The sequence below is a fragment of the Labrus mixtus genome, chromosome 12 (assembly GCF_963584025.1).
Source record: "Labrus mixtus chromosome 12, fLabMix1.1, whole genome shotgun sequence".
In the NCBI taxonomy this organism is placed as follows: Eukaryota; Metazoa; Chordata; class Actinopteri; order Labriformes; family Labridae; genus Labrus; species Labrus mixtus.
Genome location: NC_083623.1, coordinates 12,059,077 through 12,077,656, shown reverse-complemented (window position 1 = coordinate 12,077,656; position 18,580 = coordinate 12,059,077). Strand labels below are relative to the sequence as shown.

The 18,580-nt window shown below is 39.2% G+C and overlaps 1 protein-coding gene across 1 annotated transcript; it reads right to left on the bottom strand.

Annotated features, from left to right (window-relative positions):
- Window positions 1–821: 821 nt before the first annotated feature.
- On the bottom strand, window positions 822–17,528 carry rab32a (RAB32a, member RAS oncogene family). The gene is made up of 3 exons (XM_061052015.1): window positions 17,192–17,528; window positions 6,732–7,009; window positions 822–2,147 (listed from the first exon to the last, which is right to left on the bottom strand). The coding sequence occupies exons 1-3, from the start codon at window positions 17,403–17,405 to the stop codon at window positions 1,998–2,000; spliced, it is 642 nt and encodes a 213-aa protein (XP_060907998.1). The 5' UTR covers window positions 17,406–17,528; the 3' UTR covers window positions 822–1,997.
- Window positions 17,529–18,580: the final 1,052 nt, after the last annotated feature.

Genomic DNA, 18,580 nt, shown 5'->3' with positions numbered 1-18,580 from the left:
TGCTGTCAATGCTCCAACTTCACTGACATGCATGCTTAAATGCTTTACTGACATGTTGTGGACTGCATTGTTGGTAAGTGAATGAGAGTGGCTGTAATGTTTGCACACAATACTGCATTCCTGATCTGCTAACAGTTAGGTGTGTGGAGGAGCACAAGCTGTAGTGTTGTGAGCACAGTGTCTGATGACTATCACACACTGTTTCTTGAGTGGAGTCACATGGTTCTCTCCCTCACGTGCACACATCAGCACACACACACACACACACACACACACACACACACACACACACACACACACACACACACACACACACACACACACACACACACACACACACACACGAGGCTTTCGCCATAGTCCTTTGTGGCACAAGGTTTTTTTTGCAAGGAAGATGGGTGGATTCAGTACAAATGGTGAATCTGCTCAGATGTAGCGAGATTATGTAAAATCCAGACAGCTGAGATTGTGGAAGTGAAACCGCAAAATTTGTGTTTCATTTTGTTGTATCAAACTAAGTTGCTACTTCATCATTCTTGCAGTGTAGGCCTAATAAGTGCACAGTCAAACTCAAACCAACTCAAGGGGCTTGAGATGCAAGATATTGCAGTTGAAACAATTAACATTATCTGATTTAGCACATTTGCGTATGAACTATAACATCAAAATGAGTTAATGAAAGTTTTATTCTGTGATTAAGCAAAAAAGTTTGATTTATGTTAATCAAACTCTTTATGTTAGCATATCACATGAAATAAAAACCTTTAATTTGACAGTATAATAACTTGTAGGCCTATAATAATAACTAGTAGACACAAACAATCTGTTCAAATGTTTATTCTATTTTGGTCTTGTAAATTGTAAGTATTTTCACATGTAAATGTTTTAAAAAATCCATCATATTATATCTTAACACTTAAACAGGTTACCTTCCTTATGTACAAGAGAGTATAGTCCTCTTCAGGATTCTGTTTTCATGACATCCCACAGGTTGTATAATGTATGCCCCAACACATTATTTAAAAAAAAAAAAAAAAGAAAAACATTCTGTAAATAAGATCTACATTTTCATACTGGTGCAATGACAATTCAACAACGTTTTCTCAGTGTGTCACACATTTATCATGAATACAGTGCTTCTTCCTGAAATACTGTGGTCTTTCTCAGTGTGCTTGTTAATGTTCAAGAAAACAACAAAAGTGGTCCCCTCTTATCAACATTACAAAATAACTATGGCATGACGGCACAGCATTTGAGAGAAAACATGGCAAAAAGACAGAAACAATAACACTTTGATAATGCATAACTTATTTGCTTACTTTTTACACAGTAGTCTTGAGAACACCTGGGACACAAACATATGTTTGCTGTCAAAATGTGTTGTTTAAGGGGAGTTATCTTTATGAAGTAAAGACATATTTTAGAAACACTGAACTGAAGAATGTGTATTGTTTTACAGATAAAGGTAACTGAAAGGATACTGAAAAAGAATTGACCAAATGAACGAGGCCACGGGTAGTTTTCTACTTTTTGTTTTACAATTTTCTACTTAGTTTACACCCCTTCTTAAGAATGGTACAGTCCAGGACTTGAGAGGTTGTCAGGGCAACAGGAAGAGTGGCAGGGTTCAAGTATGGAGGGCTGGGTTGGGGATCTTAGCAGTAGGCTAATACATAAATATGATGTGATTAAAATAAAATACATTAATAAAGATTTTTAGGATTATGAAGTGAGAGACAAGGAGAGAAAAGGCCAAGGGAAGTGGCAGAAAACATCAAGATAAAAGAGTGGTTTTATTCTGGCCTACAGGGAAAGCTTCAACAAGAAACTTGGATGTGCTGGTCAAATGGGCGTCACTGCAAAAGAGGAGAAGATCCTGGAGCTTTGAAGACCCAAAAGACTTCCAGTAGACTTGCAGTAGAGGGCTGAGAGCCACAGGCTGGGTGAGCGGGTTGGATCCTGCCAAAGGGAGGCGGATGTGTGAACGGACTCCAGTGTTAGCAGCAGCCTGACTTGCTCTCAGCAGCCACAGTCTCCTGGTCCAGTTTGATCCGGTCTCCATTGCTCTCCTCGTATGGTAATCCTTTGTCATTAGCCAAGATATTCTCTACCAGGAAACACGCTGCCTCGTCCACGTTGATGTTTTCCTGAGAAAAGATCAAGTGGAATAATTAGACATTTATTCAAAAGAGAAAATGCTGTACATTTGTAATATAGACACCTGTATTTTCCGTTCATGCTTCTTTTTTTAGAATGACTAAAGAAGTCCACTAAACCCCCATTAAATGAAGCAGCCCTTGAAAGCAACAGCTGGGACTGCACTGAGTCTCTCAAGCTGTCCTATCAAATGAAGACAAAAAGCCCAAAAATGAATTAAAATGAAGGCAACAGCTGTGAGACAGCTAGGGTTTCAGGAACACAATCCAAGGCCAGTGGAGACAAGGTAAACAAAAAAAAACGTTGCTATTGTCCTTCACAATGCGGCCCAAGGCTGTCTGCACATGGTTTGAAGACGTAATGATGAATATTAATGACTCTTCACCAGTACTGAAGTTTAAACACAGGATAAATGTTTTAAGACATTTAAAACAAATACAAGCACTTGGTTGCAAATGTAAGGACATGCATTACAAATTGATGTCCAACAATTGCTATTAAAAAAAAAGTAGTAAAACCTCAGACAAGAAGCAATAAGAGGGATTGGAAGAATATTTTGATATATTATGAGCAGGGGTGTGTCCAAGGAGTGGCAACATCTCATTGGCGACTCCAGGTGCCACCCAAAAGTCCTAAACTATGGTACTGTAGGTTTTCTGAAAGGTCAGCGATAGCCTGCATTCATGTGGTGTCGGATGCATCGGAAAAACAAGTTTCCGAGTTTGAAAGTTCACGTGACCGCCCACTCAAGCCGGAACAACAACTCAGAATCTTGGTACAGAACTTGGTACCAGACTTGACGACTTGGCGTCATAGTCGTCATCACATGCTGGGCAAAAGATGTTTTGTTAATGTTAAGATGCTTTTTATTAATTCACCTATTGCCTCGTCTTTTTCCTTAAATATAGCTTGTTACAATGACATTCCACACAACATTTCGACTCTCCGAACTGAAAGCACGTGAACACACTGAAGCCGGAAGAACACCTTCCAAACTGGGACCATCCAAGGAGCACATGAATGCAGCAGAAGACTTTAAGTTCAAACCAATTTGTGGGGGCTGTAGTAGCTTTTTCTTTTTCGGAGGAGCCTTTATTTTGATGTTATTTTTTAATCAAAAACGTGTCTCATATGTATGATACCTTAAAAGATCCTTCAGAAGGACGGAAGTATTTAAATTTTTTTGGAAAATGTTCTCTCAAGAGAATATTCTCTGTTGCCTTTAGTATGTATTTATTTATGAATCTGTCTGCTAAATATAAGCATTCATGTAAGATCTTATTTCATATTTGAGCTCTTTTGCTTAATTTATGGTTTTCTGTACGTCACTCTGTTTATGTATGTCTTCTACATACATGCTGCTCCAACCCATCGTCCCAGGGTTTAATCCAGTTCTGTTAGATGATTTGAATTGAATTGCCCAATTTGTGCCAACCGAGTCAACACAGTCTGGACAAGTCCCTTATTATGGGGACAGGCTAGATAACTTTTTGACTCAATTTTTGGTTTACTCCTGATTTGTCAATGAGTAGAAGATGTGCACCAATCTGGACCTACTAATTAGAGGAACTAGGTCAATGATAACGTCATTGCAGAGGTTGATTAAGGCAAGAGAAAATTAACAGCCACTCAAAATCTGACCCAGTAACCTGCCTTCGCCCCAACCTCAACAAAACTGTTACATAAATACTTCATGATTGTGTCTTGTTCTCTTATAATAACGTCTTTTTATAAAGGGAAGTACACTGTCAGAGAGAAACTGAAAGAAAGTTTGCTACTCTTTTTTTTTTTTACAGCATTCCTTTCACATGTTGTTTTAGGTTTAGTCACACGATAGACACACAGGAGGGACACCACTTCACTGAAACAATGGGAATGAAAATAAATACTTTCCATACACACTCACACACACACACACACACACCCCCACTCACAGACTTCACATGACACAGCACGTGACACAGCTGCAGGACTTAAGGTTATCCCACAATTTCAGTGAGTTAATACAATAACTCAAAGCATTCCTCCAAATGAGAGAAGAAAAGATGGTGATGGTTGAATGGGTAGAAGGGTTTGTTTTTAAGTATCCTCTTGACTTATTACTTGTAAAAGTTAGCAAAAAGACGGGAATGTGATGGGAAACAGAGGCAAGAGAACCATGGGATCCACTAAAAAATAAACTTGAAGTGATTCAAACACAACTACATGTTTCAAAAGGAAGTCATGTTATGCAGACTGGCACATGCAGACAATCAGAAGCATTTGGTTTGACTATGTGCTTGTATAAAGTTACCAGGTATTTGTCATTTCAGGTTCAATACTTTAAAGCTCCTTTTGGTTTGTTTTGATTTTGGTGCCCTTTGTGGATAAAACTGGTGCCTCTAATCTGTCTGTGTAGGTTCTTGGTCATCCAGGTCATTGTGAATTCAAAGCTCGATCCAAAGGCAACTAGACTAGGTAACTGAAGTATAGTGTTTTCTGATGAAAAATCTCATCCTGCAGTCTTTTAACAATCGCTTCACTCACGGTGGACCTTTGTTGTGACAAATGTTAACCAATGGCGTTTTTGCAACATGCTGTAACTTACATCGTCTGACACCTACCTGGCGACATTGGTTACAGACATTAAAAAAAGAAAAAATAGAAATAATCAATCTTGTCACTGATGGTCTTGTATAATTTTGTCGGAAATAAAGAGAAATTTGTATTAATCTCAGTCTGTTTCACAACCAGCTAAAAACTCCTCATGGGAGCTTTTTAAATTATCTAAAATAATATTTGGCACAAAGAATATTTACCAGAAGTGATTTTATTGTATAGTTTTGTATTGCTTCTTTCACTTTTGTAAATTATTGGAATACTTATTCTCCCACTTGATGAACATTTGTTGAAGTGAGAGGCAGCAAAAAGGATCTCACTTCACCAGATCCTACGCACAAGGACAGAAGTAGAGGAGGACAGCGTAAAGACATAAACACAGTGACACCAAACTTGCGAGAAACTCGACAAAACATTGTCTCTCAGAGAGCCCTGCCCCTGAACCTCTCACATCTCTGTGCTTGAACATCAATCAACGTCACATGATACATTATCACAGCAGCTGTCCAACAAATCCTTCCACTCCTTTGAAAGATAAGTGTCTACACAAGTTGTGAAAGAGGGGAAAGATAGAGGGGAAACAATTTTCTTTGTAACTAATGGTATCATTTGTCAAGTTTCATAGTTTCAGAAATATTGCAGAACACATTACAGTCTCAGCTTTAGGGCCTGTGTCCATTTACAGCCTGCTCACTAACTTCTGGAGCTTATTGTTGCTAGGCTACGGAATTTAACATCCATTTCACTCTGTATTGACCGTTAGGTCTGTTTTAGATAGCTGTGTGTGCTTAGTATCTGCTTTTATTCAAGGAAATATCACCAGGAAAACATGAAGATATTGTAAAGGAATCCAGTCTTGGCATTAGCAGCAGCTCTAGACCCTAAAAATGAAAAATGATACCCTCGAAAAGACGAGTCAGATTAGTTTTAGTTTTGTTGTTATTGACAAAGATGATATCAGAAGCCCTGACTCTTCTTGATTTTGACTGGTCCATCAAGGGGAAGTGACACGGGAGAGTCCAGCAAAGCACCAAATGTTGACCTTTTTGACCTTTTTGGTGTCAGCCAGTGCAAAAAGCACCAATAATGGACCCAGGCCCTAATTCTTATACTTTTTTAATTTCCAAAAACAAAGGTGTTTTAATTAGAGACACATTTGACTCTTATAAGACAGCAGGATAAGATGTGTCATAAACGCTACTTTCACATCAACGAAGAAAAACAGCAAAACAAAAAGAGGTCCTGCTTTTACCACAGGGGGCGCCAAAGTTGAACCCAGTTGAAAGTTCCTCACAGGAGCTTTAACATTGAATTTCAAGTCAATATGTAATATATAGTTATAAAATATATTATAAAATATATTTATAATAATATATATTTATAATAAAATATATTATATAAAGTTTAAAATGCTTTTAGTTAGGGCCCAAGAAAACTACTTCACAATCACCACAGTGTCGTTACACCTCGGCCCTGGGCCCGTCTTCCCTGCAGCATGCCTTCTAATCATTATATCTGTGAAGTAAAAGAAGTGACGAATCCATTCATTATAATGGCAGAATGTCTTCACAATCAAAGCCGAGTGGCTCTTTCTTACTCTGGCCCAGACATGCAGGCACTTCAAAGCCCATATCACATCTGATTGGCCACAAACACAAGTCATGCTCATGCGTTAAAATAAGATTTGAAGCCATCGCTGGTCACGTTTGGATCATGACTTGAGAAGCTTTAAGGAGAAAATGTACCCTCATGATGCTCGATGTTTCAGAATGCATTCATTTGAGGCTTAAGTCTGGTCATTTCACACTGCTGAGCTTTTTGTGCTAACCCCTAACACCTAACCCTAACCCTAACCCAAGCGTGGAGAAACAAGAAATAAAACATCAGAAGCCTGAACACATATACTATAGGAGTGTAAAATTGCATTGATCTATTTCATGCACTTGGTACATCCATCTAATGGATCGATCTCTCACCTTAGCTGATGTTTCAAACCAGCCCAGAAAGCCAGTCTCTCTGCAGAAATTGTCCATTAGGGCCGTGCTGTTGGAGATGTCTTTCTTCTGGTCGCATTTATTGGCGAGCAGCACAGAGGGGATCGGGTTGCCGTTAGCCAGCTTCACCTTGCTGTCCAGGTCATGCTTCCACTTAGCAACCGCCTCAAACGTGGAGCCTCGTGTCACGTCGAACACCACGAACGCCCCCACGGCCTCTTTGTAGTACACTCGCGTCATATTTCCAAAGCGTTCCTGACCTGCAGAGGACAGAAAGAGAATGTAGTTGATCAGTTTGACGAAACATTTCCCTACGATACAGTAAAAAGTATGTGTTAATGTTTTGTGTAACTGAAACTGAATGAGATGAATCCTTAAGTGATTAGAAGTCTGAACAAAAAGCAACCGAAGAGTGATCCTCCATGCAGAAACTGGTGCAATATCAAGCATTTAATTTTTGTCTCAATTTTTTTTTTTTACATCTCAATGAGGGCTCTGCAATTTTCTTCCTCGAAATGCGGCACCAAAAATGATGATCTTCTTTGACCTACTTTCCCCCCTCAGAGAAGGGTAGAAGTAATCTGCCAGGATAATAAGCCCATTCTCTGTACTCATTCTGTGAGAAAATCTGAGGTGATATTTCACAAAGGCAAGGGAAGGGGAATTACCAGCAGCGTATGAGGTGTCATCATCAATCTGAGAAGCATTCTTTTAAATACAACTAGATCGTAACTCTCCTTTCACTGAAGCCATCTTTTCCCCCGTGCTTAATGTCAGTGAAATGATCCATCATTTCTGATCTCCAGTGTTTGTTTTAATATTTCGATTTGAGAAGCCACCGCGAGGAAAGTATCAGTCTAGATGTAAGGTTTAAGAACTTTTCAAATTTCCCTACGATCATAAATTAATCTCAAATGAAACCTTGATGAGGAAATATACTCGAGGTGAAAAATAAGGAACAGTGCTATACAGTTCTATACCTTTCAGTCTCCCCAAATCGCTTCACACGAGCATACATGTTCACTGAGGCGACTACTACAGGACTTCAATAAGGGAAGTGAATCTATGATATAATTTATGAAAGGCAGCTCTGCTAACACTTGGCTGACGTCAGATCCTCAGGCTTATTGATGTGATCTAAAGCTCAGATTGCTCTATTTTTACATACAGTATGAAATCTCAAATCTGCAAGTCAGGACCTTGTCCATTTAATGCTTCCATCATTAAGTCTCATTTTGCCATGAAGGAATGCATCTCCTACAAGAAAACAACAAGGCTAACCACTTTCCATGTTTTACGTATTCATGAAAAATCTTGTGGAAAAAGTGTAACAAACATCAGTTCTTACAAATCAAATCAAACATTAATCAGATCAATCAACTGGGACTGTTAGAGCCTGCAGATTTGCAGCACAAGACAATGATTTTTCTGTCAACTTCGGCCAAACAAATCGTGGTCCACTGACTTTTGGTTAGAGTTTTGGTTGGAAAAAAAATAAGTTATTTTGTTAAGAGACCAATAAACCATGTGACTGAGATCTTTGACTGGATTCTGTTACAGAAATGTGTAGCAATGTAGCAACTTAGCACGGACAAAGACGGACTCTACAGTTTAAAAATTATCTGTTCATTAGTCAGTCTGGGCTAAAAAAACGCAGAAAAAATACATTTTGGAAAATGTATTTATCATGGTAATGATCAGAACATATGCTTGAACTAATATGTCCTACATGTTCAGTAAAACAGAACTTTTTGTCAAGACCAAACAGAAATAAGTTCAAGGCTGATATTTAGATGCAATCCTTCTTCACAACATGGTTTCCTTCTGGTAAATGACCTGTATTAACAGCCTCCATGAGAACTGAGTCACAAACTAGAAAATGAACGAAGAGAAGCATTTGAGGAACTGTGAGCACTGCTTCTCTAAGCATACTTTCGCTTTATTGTAGGTATTAACCCAACAAGGAAGTAGAGTGATGGGCGCAGTGCGGGTGTGAGCCAGAGAGTGAATACACTGTGGGGCCCACAGGCCTGACGGTAATTGCTCATAATTGAGAGTCTAATTTTAGCCAATGTAACCCCAGGTGAATTCACAAGAGACACGACACAGTGGGATAAAAGAGCCAATAGATGGAAATAAGGCTTTTATTTCCAGGCCTCATAGCGCTACATCCAGCAGAGTTGAGCTAAATGCAGAAAATACATTACTGACTTAATTGTTTTATAGTCAGTTATACATTCTATTTAAAGGTCTGACGGGGACATACTTCATGTTACAGCAGAGTGGAGTGACTCGCCAGCACAGGAGCGAAACAGTCACCGTTAGCTCTGTTAGCTGTTAGCTAATCTCGCAATGAAAAACTACCAAAAATCCACCTCCACATAGGAGAATAAAGCAGGGTGAGAGAATCAATCGACCACATTCACACATCTGCCATTTCCCTCTTACAGTAAGTCATGCTCAAGGTGTTAAGCTCAAATAATTTTATGTGCACACGTCATTGTCATATTTGTTAGAGTGATAAGCCACTGAATAAGTCAATGGACATAAAAATCTGGAGGGACATGGAGTTTTAAGTTAAAGCAATGTGTTTTAGCGTAAGCAAGAAGTGGCAGAAAACTCATGTTAACATTTGGTGTTTTACACAAAACAATAGGAAAGGCATTTACTCCCAGCTAATGTAAAGTTAGCCAAGAATTAATTTACTTTCTAGCTAACGTAATTTTTGCTATAAAGTGGTTGAATATTAGTAATGTCTAACCATAGAAAATGTGTTCTACTGAGAAGACAACTTGAAGGCTGTGTTTCAAAGTTGCTCTGAATAGAAAAGCAGATACCCTACATTTAGGTAAGTTACAACCTGGAACACGGTTGTTCGACGTTAAATCGGAATTTTAACTCTTCCACCACGAGTGTTAGTGTGTAAATGGAGCGAGCTAGCAGAATAGCTTAGCAGTAGCATGGTCAGAGGTTTACGTCAGCACAGTATCAAACTCTTAGCTCCAGTAACCAAACAATGGGAGTCATGACCTTTTGGTAGCACACAAAATGATTCAATATATATGCTTATGCTACACATAAACCATATTTTCTGACTTTTAGAAGAAAAAAAAACATTGTTGAAATTTTACAAAAGGCTATTAAGTCAGCACAGTTCAACATGTTTTAATCAGCCTGATGAAAGAAACTTTCTGTGACCGATTAATGGAAAACAAAGACAAATCAGCAGACCCTTCATTGAACTCTGACATTCATAACACCTATGATAAAAAAAAGAACTATGATAAAAAAACAAGGACATTAAGTATGATCATTCATTTAGTCTAGTCTTTACAAGGACAACCTGTTCAATTAACTGTGAAGCAACAGTGACAGCGTGTCGTTGTCTACATCCATCACTTCACTTGATTTCCTTAGAGGTCTGTTCCTCTTTGCTGGGTCGATGTTTAAGCACAGCCAGTCCTGTAGTGTTAACCTCACTACTCCTGAGAGAGACCCATGCTGCATCAGAAAGACTTGCAAGGGTTGTATTTTATCAATCAATATCACTGATTGCTGTTGCACATGTGCGAGTACACACATGTGCACGCTCACACATACACACCTGACTGTTGTAGGCTGTAATGAGTCATTTGGGGTATCGATAATGTGCCATCGGTTCCAAGCAGATGTCACATGCAATAACTGACAGCAAATCCCATGTTGCCTTCAAGTGTCATAATAAAGTCTGACATGTCATTCTGCTGCATTTACTTATCAGAGTCCTGTTGCTCAGAAGTCTGTGTGTATCAGTCATTTTATTTCCAGGTTGACAATAGAAAATATTTATCATTCGATTATTTCTAATAATTGTTTTCATCATGAAATTGAAAACTGGCAATGTTTTCTTTACCTATAATGTAATCTTTTTTATCAGTAATTATGTCCCACAACTTACCACAATTATAAGTGATGTCTTTAAATATGTTGTTTTGGTTAACCAACAGTCCAAACCTAAAAAAAATGAATTAGCTTACTAGTGTGCACAACATTGAAAACTAACAAAGCCTTACATTTAAGGAGCTGGAACCAGCTTCCTTAAATAGAACTACATTTTGATTATTGAAAAAGCAGCAGATTAATGCCTACCCTAAACTTAACCTTTGATGGCATATAATGCCTCAACATATAAATAAAGTGTATCCATCTTCATTTTGCTTACTCTGTTTTCCTTGTTTTGATTTAATAAGTAAAAAAAAAAAAAAAAAGGCTGTGCACTTTGTTTACAACTTGATGAGAGATTCATTTAGACAGGCCGATTGAGTTCATATATAGCCTGATGGTTGTCTCTTCTGTATGACCCTGATGAAGGCCACAAGCCGAAACGCGTCGGTCTAATTTGTTAACAAAGTTGATCTTCGTGCTAAAAGTGTTGCTGGAGCTTTTTGACCTCTTCTAAGCCTTTCACCCTTCGTGCACCTTGGTAGTTGGTGAAGTTAACTTGTGCCAGAAATCCTCTGCCTCTTCGGTTGTGTCTTCTGTTAAAGGTTTGACTCTATGAACAGGAGGATGCCAGCAAAAGGATTAGTATAGGAACCAAAGCTTGCTTTATCTATATCTTTTTTTACAATTCCTGTTGCTTTAAGGCAAAGGTGGCTAAGGGCGATATAAATACGTAATGGAAGATTCTACTTGATTTGTTTTCATTATTATTCTACAAAATAATATATGTCTTTCAAAAAAAAAAAACTTTAATGAGTGTCATATGCTGCTTACTCCAATAGCATAGAGCACAGGAATGGAATGAGCTGTGTGAACAATGGAGTATTTTCACACTGAATGCCACTGAGGAGCATGAGACTGCAGGAGAGAACAAAGACATGTGCTGCTGCCTCAAACGCTCAACATGCCTCCAAACTAAAGAGCAGCACATCTGAATCTGTACTGAACAGACAGCGAACTATTATGGAATTCTAGAGGCTTTTAACTAGGACATAACAGTTCAGATCACGACACTGACGAGTACTGGTGCGTGACCTTAAAGACATCTGTTCATTCTGTGTACCAATGCATGAAATCTGCAGAAATCTGCAGATACAGATCTTGACTGATGAAAGGGAAACTGTTGGATTTACAGCAGCTGTATCGCCTCTGTTTGTTGTGTGGGTGAAACCGTAAGAAAAAGTCTCATCATTATCCATAGCCCTGGCAACCTCAGTTTCCTCTATGGTCGTACATGCTGCGATCATGTGGGCGGGTAACCATAGAAACTGTCCAAGCCAGACACGGCAGTAGCAACAGCAGCAGTCTTCGTCTGTTGTTAGGAGGCAACTGGCTGTGAAAGTTCCCTGCACACCCTCCTAACAACTGAAATAACTTCGACAGAGCGGGGTCCAGTGGCTGAGGTAGTCGCTAGCACAAGATTTAAACGAGAAACTACGGACAACACATGACCGGCACGTTCAAATTCCACAGAGTAGCATGTGAGGAGTGACTTACTCCAGCTTACTACTGAGCAGAATCTGAGTTCAGGGAAAATCCTCTAACCTTTACAGTTTGTGCGCTTACCCTTGTTTCTCCTCACCTTCAACTTAAGGTTTGCTGGCGGATGATCAATGTAAAGCTGTGGCACAAGGTTGTAGGCATTAAGTTTACACCAACCATATTTGTCGAGGAATTTTAAGTAGGATATTTACATGTGACCTGTTTAAACAGTCAGAGAATCTGTGCAACTATCCAGAACAGGGGGAAGTTTTAACAATCATAATAATTGTACAAATGGCTGTATTATATGTATTATAAGTATTGGAAGTAAAATACGTCATATACAATATATTACACTACTACTACTACTACTTCCACAACCAACAATGCAGGAATCAAAATCATGTGAAGCATTTGCAAGAGCCTTTGCAGTCACCTGATCTCAACCCAGTTAACCCCACTGGAAGATTTTGGAGTGAAATGTTTGACACCATTGATCACAACAATCATTAAATGTTCAATCTCTTAGGTAGAGTTCAAAAGTATCATGAAGCCGAACCAAAGATCATTGACCATTCTGTCTCTTCTCAATACCTTTAGATAGAATTTTAGTCACCCATTGTTTTAATCTTTATTGCCACACAGGCTTTTTTACAGGCACGCTCTTGCTCTTGCTCCTGATGCCATTTGCTTTTCACACTGATTCTTTGAAAAGGTTATTGCATCACCTTTTGTTTACACAGTTCTTGCCAAATATAGCTAATTTATTTGGCAGTGATTTTGTGTTGTTGTTTTTTTTTTTTGACAATAAGTCTGTTCATCAATTTGACAATTTACACAATCAATGACAACAGAATATTCAATAAAGCAGTCAAAAAAATTAATTACTTTAAGAACTTTAAATGATCCCAAAAGCATAATGTAAAAAACAAAAACGTCCTATTTGAACTTTCTCATTTTAGGGTGTTTTTTTTCCAATCTTACAATAAACTCAATATTATTCAACACTGGAGCGTGACTCAGACAAACAGGAAATAGGCTGAAATTGTTCATTTAAAAAAAAAAAAAGTACAATATAGACAATTGACTGAAATGAAATTGGAAAACATTACATTTTTTGCCTTTTGAGTTATAAGGTTTGCTGAGCAGATATTTTTTAATCCTGTTGAAAAATGTCAGCTTTGTTTGTTAGAATAAGAGGGGTTAATCTTGTTAGTGTCAAGGGTCATGGGCTTGGCTATTTCTGTCAGGACTGCAGGTTAGCACTGTGATAAAAATCCTGCTAATGTGTGACCTCTTACTTTAGGCGTTCACCAGATTCACATGGCGGCAATTTTTTATCTGACCGCATGCTCAGGATGGGAAGTACAAACGTTCGATAATGCTGTAACTTCCTTGAAAACTCATTTGGTAATCTCTGTCAACAGCTACTGCTGGCATTCAACCAATAGCTCACTATAGGTAGGCCAAGTCCACAAGGCAATGCTAATGTGATAGGAAAGGCATACTGTACAATTCTAGCTAACATTATTCATCTTTACTAATGCAGGTGTCGTGAGATACCTCACCAACAATCTGGGGAAGGCCATCCAAAAAAAATGAAGAGACAAAAATTCCTGGCTAACATTACAGTAGCAAGGAATTTGAGAGTTTTGTGTTTTTTAAACAGTCAAATGATAGCCTAGTGTTAGCTAGGAAGGTGGTTGAATGCTAACATAAGCTGTTGCTTATCAATAGCTAACTTGTTAATTAAAAGATAAGTTATTTAATTGCCCAATGCCTCTCCGCTGGCTTTTTTTCCAATCGGATGAGAAGTGTTGAAAAATTGTTAGATTCCCTACATATTTATGAATTCCCTGCCTTTAGTATGACCGCAGAGGTGCATAAACATAATGAGTGTTATGTCTTCAAAGGTACAGTTTTTTTCCACTTCATACCATGGTGGTAATCATCCGGTCCATTAGTTCAAATCCAGGAGAGAGTAGCAATTCTAGTTAAAGATGGGGTGGGAAAGCCAGGAGCTCCATACTGACGTCTATTGTGCCCCCCCCCCCCCCCCCCCTCCCTCTTCCTCTTCTTGCACAACCCCTGATTACTATCATTCCTACTAGGGTGTAATTATTAAAGGTTGGTAGAACACACAGAAGACACTCTGAAGTTGCTTTTAACGTTGCCAAGAAGATATCCCTCCTCCTTTTCTGCACAATTAAACGGCTTAATGGCTTGTCTTGGCGAATATACTTCCAGCTTTCACACTCACGTTATGTTACTTATCTTGTTCTCGGAGTGTCCTAAGGCCGGGCCTTGTGTGAATAATGAGGTTTAGCGACTGTGTCATCTAACCTCTGTTTCTGGTCAGGATGTGTGTATGCGTGGTTGTGTGTGTGAATGTATGTGTGTGTGTGTGAGAATGTAGACGGTTCCTTTGACCAAATGTGTGCAGTCATGTTCCCCTGTCTCCATGAATTATATCAGTCAGTGTGTGTGTGTGTGTGTCACTGTTTTATTTACCCTCACCGATCCTCTGATCGTGTGTTGTCTGGCTGTGACAGGCAGACGGCCTTCCCTTTCTCTCAGTCACAGATGCCTCTCTGCACTGAGCGCATGCTGCCAGGGCCCAAGTGACAGCAGGCAACGTGGCCCATACTGCCAATCAGTCAGTGACAGACATGCAAGTTGTTCCAGACGACAACCCTACACGACAAAATGTCCACTGTCTTCTTGTCGCTGCTATTAGCGATGGAATAAATAAAAACAGCATTCTTCTAACCATCTGCCCTGATTCTTCTCAGCTTGTGAGTTTTGTCTGGTGGAGTATCAGACCATCACAATCATGTGTATAACTAAAGCTAAGGCTAATTCTTTTTGAATCATGAGGGCATATTGGCTGGGCATGTTTACACATACAAGGAATTTGACTCTGGTATTCTCAGAATACAGTTTTTATTCTTTCAACAGGATGAAAAAAGCACATCTACATAAACGTTAAATGAATCACCATAGTTGCCCAAATTGATCTTTTTCCTGCAGTTGAAAAAAAAAAAGAATTCCTAACACAATTTCCACTAGAGCTGGGTGATGAAGTCTCTAAGGGGGATTGCTGATTAAAATCCCACTGTAGCAAGCTAAGCCATTATAAGAAGCAGCTTGGCTCCCTGACACGGTACAAGTTGAAGTAAAAATGTTTTTGTTGTTGCTTTTTTAAAGTCATACTACTGTACTCCAATTTAACACCAGTTTCACAAAAATGTATCCTTTAAAAATGTGTAACAGACAAGTTTAACTAGTGAACCTTCAATTACTGTGAAAAGGGGAAAAACTATTTTCCGTGTCTGTAGTCCTTTTAAACTACAGCTCATGAAGGAAACAGTATCCATGCAAGTAAACCCTTTCAGGACATGGGCCTATCGTTTAACGAGAGCTAACTTACGTACACCACAGATAAAGGACGTCAGCTGACTCTCAAGACGGAATCGAGACAATAAAACATTTTACAACGAACCCTAATGAGAGGCTATTGCCGAACACAATGTACTAGAAACACTTCTCTCAGTGCAGGCTAAACACTTGCATATGGTCATTTTTAGCAATAATGACATTGGTAATAGTTTACAGCTGTATATATTTTTTCCAGCAGTGTGAATATATTCTTTACACAGAGAAAAAAAAAGGGCTGAATCAAAGTCTTTAAATGCTTAATTCTCACAGAACTATGAACTTCTGGTATACTGTCCCTCCAGGCATGTGACATCACTTTTGTTTCTGGAACTGGGCAAAACCATGCAACACACTTTGCAAACTGTAATGATTTAAAGGATGTCTATGCTATTTACAAAAAAAAAATTCTAAATAAACGTTCAAAATGACGGACACTAAATGCATTTTTTTTTTTAAGTCACAAGCACGCACACACAAAGACACACGCTCACACACACACACACACACACACACACACACACACAGCCCTACACCATGTGATCTCATTATACCTCACATAAAACCACCCACTGTAAACTGGACTTAACTTAAGAATGACTTTATATGTGACCAAGCAATTTCACATGCCCTATTGTCAGATGTATTTTCAGCTATGAAGATTCCATGACAACAATAAAAAAAATATTGATGCAAATGATCACATAAACCCAGCATGGTACACCATGTTTCCTCCTGCTTGGACATGTAGTCAACCTGCATCTGTCAATTTGTGATCTAAAACATTTTGTTTGTCTATATTTCATCTGCCCCCACTCCCGCTCCCACCTGTCCTTTTCAAGCACATCATTCTCAGAGCTGCTCTGTTGACAGTGAGATATATTTTTTTTTTACTGCGCCTGAAGATACAGACGAACAGAGAGCGTTTGAGCCAGGCTGCCTGTCTGCCTGCAAGTAGAGGAACTTTTTATTTACACTGCTCTGATTTCTCTGCTTACCCAAGCTGCTGGTATGCACCGATTAGTTGGTGTGTGTGTGTGTGTGTGTGTCTGTGTGTTTGCCAAGTTTAAACACTTTGAAGAGAATAAGACACTGAAGTTGACTGACTATCCTTTTCAGAAGTAGCCTAGTCTACATGAGCCATATGCGGCAGGGACATTAGAAGACTCTTAGAGACAGTGCACTGTGAACAGCGTGGAATAAAGATGATTTGTAAACACAGTTTTCACTCCCTTGAGAAAATACAACAAGACTAAAGCGAGTTTGGTTGATGGGGGCGGCGCTCGGTCGCTAATAACAACGTGACCTACATTCCACTGACAATTATGCTCCGCCGTGATCACAAAGTGGAAATGACAACCAGCATGATCAACCGGTATCCGTCCATGCGTTCAGGCTCAGCTGGGAATTTTCACGCTCACAGAATATCTCTAGAAACTTCAAGTGCAAATGTAAAATTCCATTATAATGTGAAAGTGCTCCAAAGTTGTTATTCAAGCCAGGTGACTCAGTTGTGTGTTATAGTGAACCCAGTGTTTTCCTACCTGCGATATCCCACAGCTGTAACCTGACAAGTGTCTTGCTGTCCCAGTTGATAACTTTTAACGCAAAGTCGACTCCGATCGTCGCCCTGTAGTGCTGCGAGAACAGCTGGTGCACGTAGCGTTTGATGATGCTGGTCTTCCCCACGCCTAATTCCCCGATGACCAGCACTTTGAACAAGTACTCCTTGCACTCAGACACCGAGCCCCCGGCCATGCTGATTCTGACACTGACAACTTTTTCTCTCTGAACTCAGACAGCTTCTGCTTTCTCGCTCATGTAGGCTTCCTGTCCTGTGAGGGGGGCTGCTGAGGACTGAATGGTGCTGGTATGCCAAGGGGGTGCTGAGGGCCAGCCGCAACGCAGATTTGTCTCACCCCCACTTTTTCTGACTCTCCTCCTCCTCCTCCTCCTCCTCGACGCCGCTCAGACACCACCTGATAAGTCATAGGACCCGGAAATGTGAGGGAAAGTTGACATATGTTTGAGCGAGAGTTTCCTCGTGTTCCGGCGATTACAGTAAGCATGATTATGATGGTTTCATGATTACAGTCATTTATTAGTATTCAAGCTCCAGGGATTTTTCACGAGAAGTGTCATTACCATACGAAATATAGCCTACATTATCAGCGTAGTTAATAAGACAAATGTTAAAATGCCCTTGTTGTAAATAATTTTTTACTTTAGTAGGCTAAATATATAAGAATAATCTATTTGGTAACACAGAATAAGCCTTCCTCTTTTTTTTTTATCACAGCGAGCAGGGCTGAAAAAAGGAAATTTGGTGGGGTGGGTGTTTAATTATAAATAATTTTTAAAAAGTTTCTTAAAAAATATGGTAGGCCTATATATCAGAGACATAGGCCTATAGGGACATCAATCTGACCTTTACATAGTTATGTATTAAAATAAAACAATTAAATTGTACTATAGGCTAGTGTCAATGTCACCCACTGGATTTCTGAAGTGCAGTTTTGAAGCAAAACCATGCAAGTTGCCATATTGGAAATTATTCTTCCTCAACCATTGTTTACCGAGTAACCAACAAAGCAGTAAAGATGAGCTGGGCCTGAAGCTTTTTGGCAAACAGATACATTGGTCAGCCAAACCTATAATTTTCAATATGAAAGTATATATAATGCTAATTCTAGTACTAGTTATGATGATGCTAATTGCTAAGGTCAGTGTTGAAGACATAGTGCTGGAACAACTGGATGAATGGAGGAATGTAAGGACACAATGAGGCAGACCAGGAAATAAGAGGACTGCCTGACTGAGCTGCATTGATACTGGAAGTCAGCATCGGTGTCTAAAAGTTAGCTCTTTTTGACATTTGGTGTGGGTCTCATGCTAAAGTTAGCTAGAGCTAACTGCTAGCTAACTGGAGTTGT

Excerpts from the sequence above, each read along its gene's own strand:
- rab32a (XM_061052015.1), bottom strand. The coding sequence starts at position 17,405 with ATGGCCGGGGGCTCGGTGTCTGAGTGCAAGGAGTACTTGTTCAAAGTG. Across the intron at positions 7,010-17,191 it reads ACAGCTGTGGGATATCGCAG|GTCAGGAACGCTTTGGAAAT; the intron begins GTAGGAAAACAC and ends TGTCCTCTGCAG. Across the intron at positions 2,148-6,731 it reads GGTTTGAAACATCAGCTAAG|GAAAACATCAACGTGGACGA; the intron begins GTGAGAGATCGA and ends ATCTTTTCTCAG.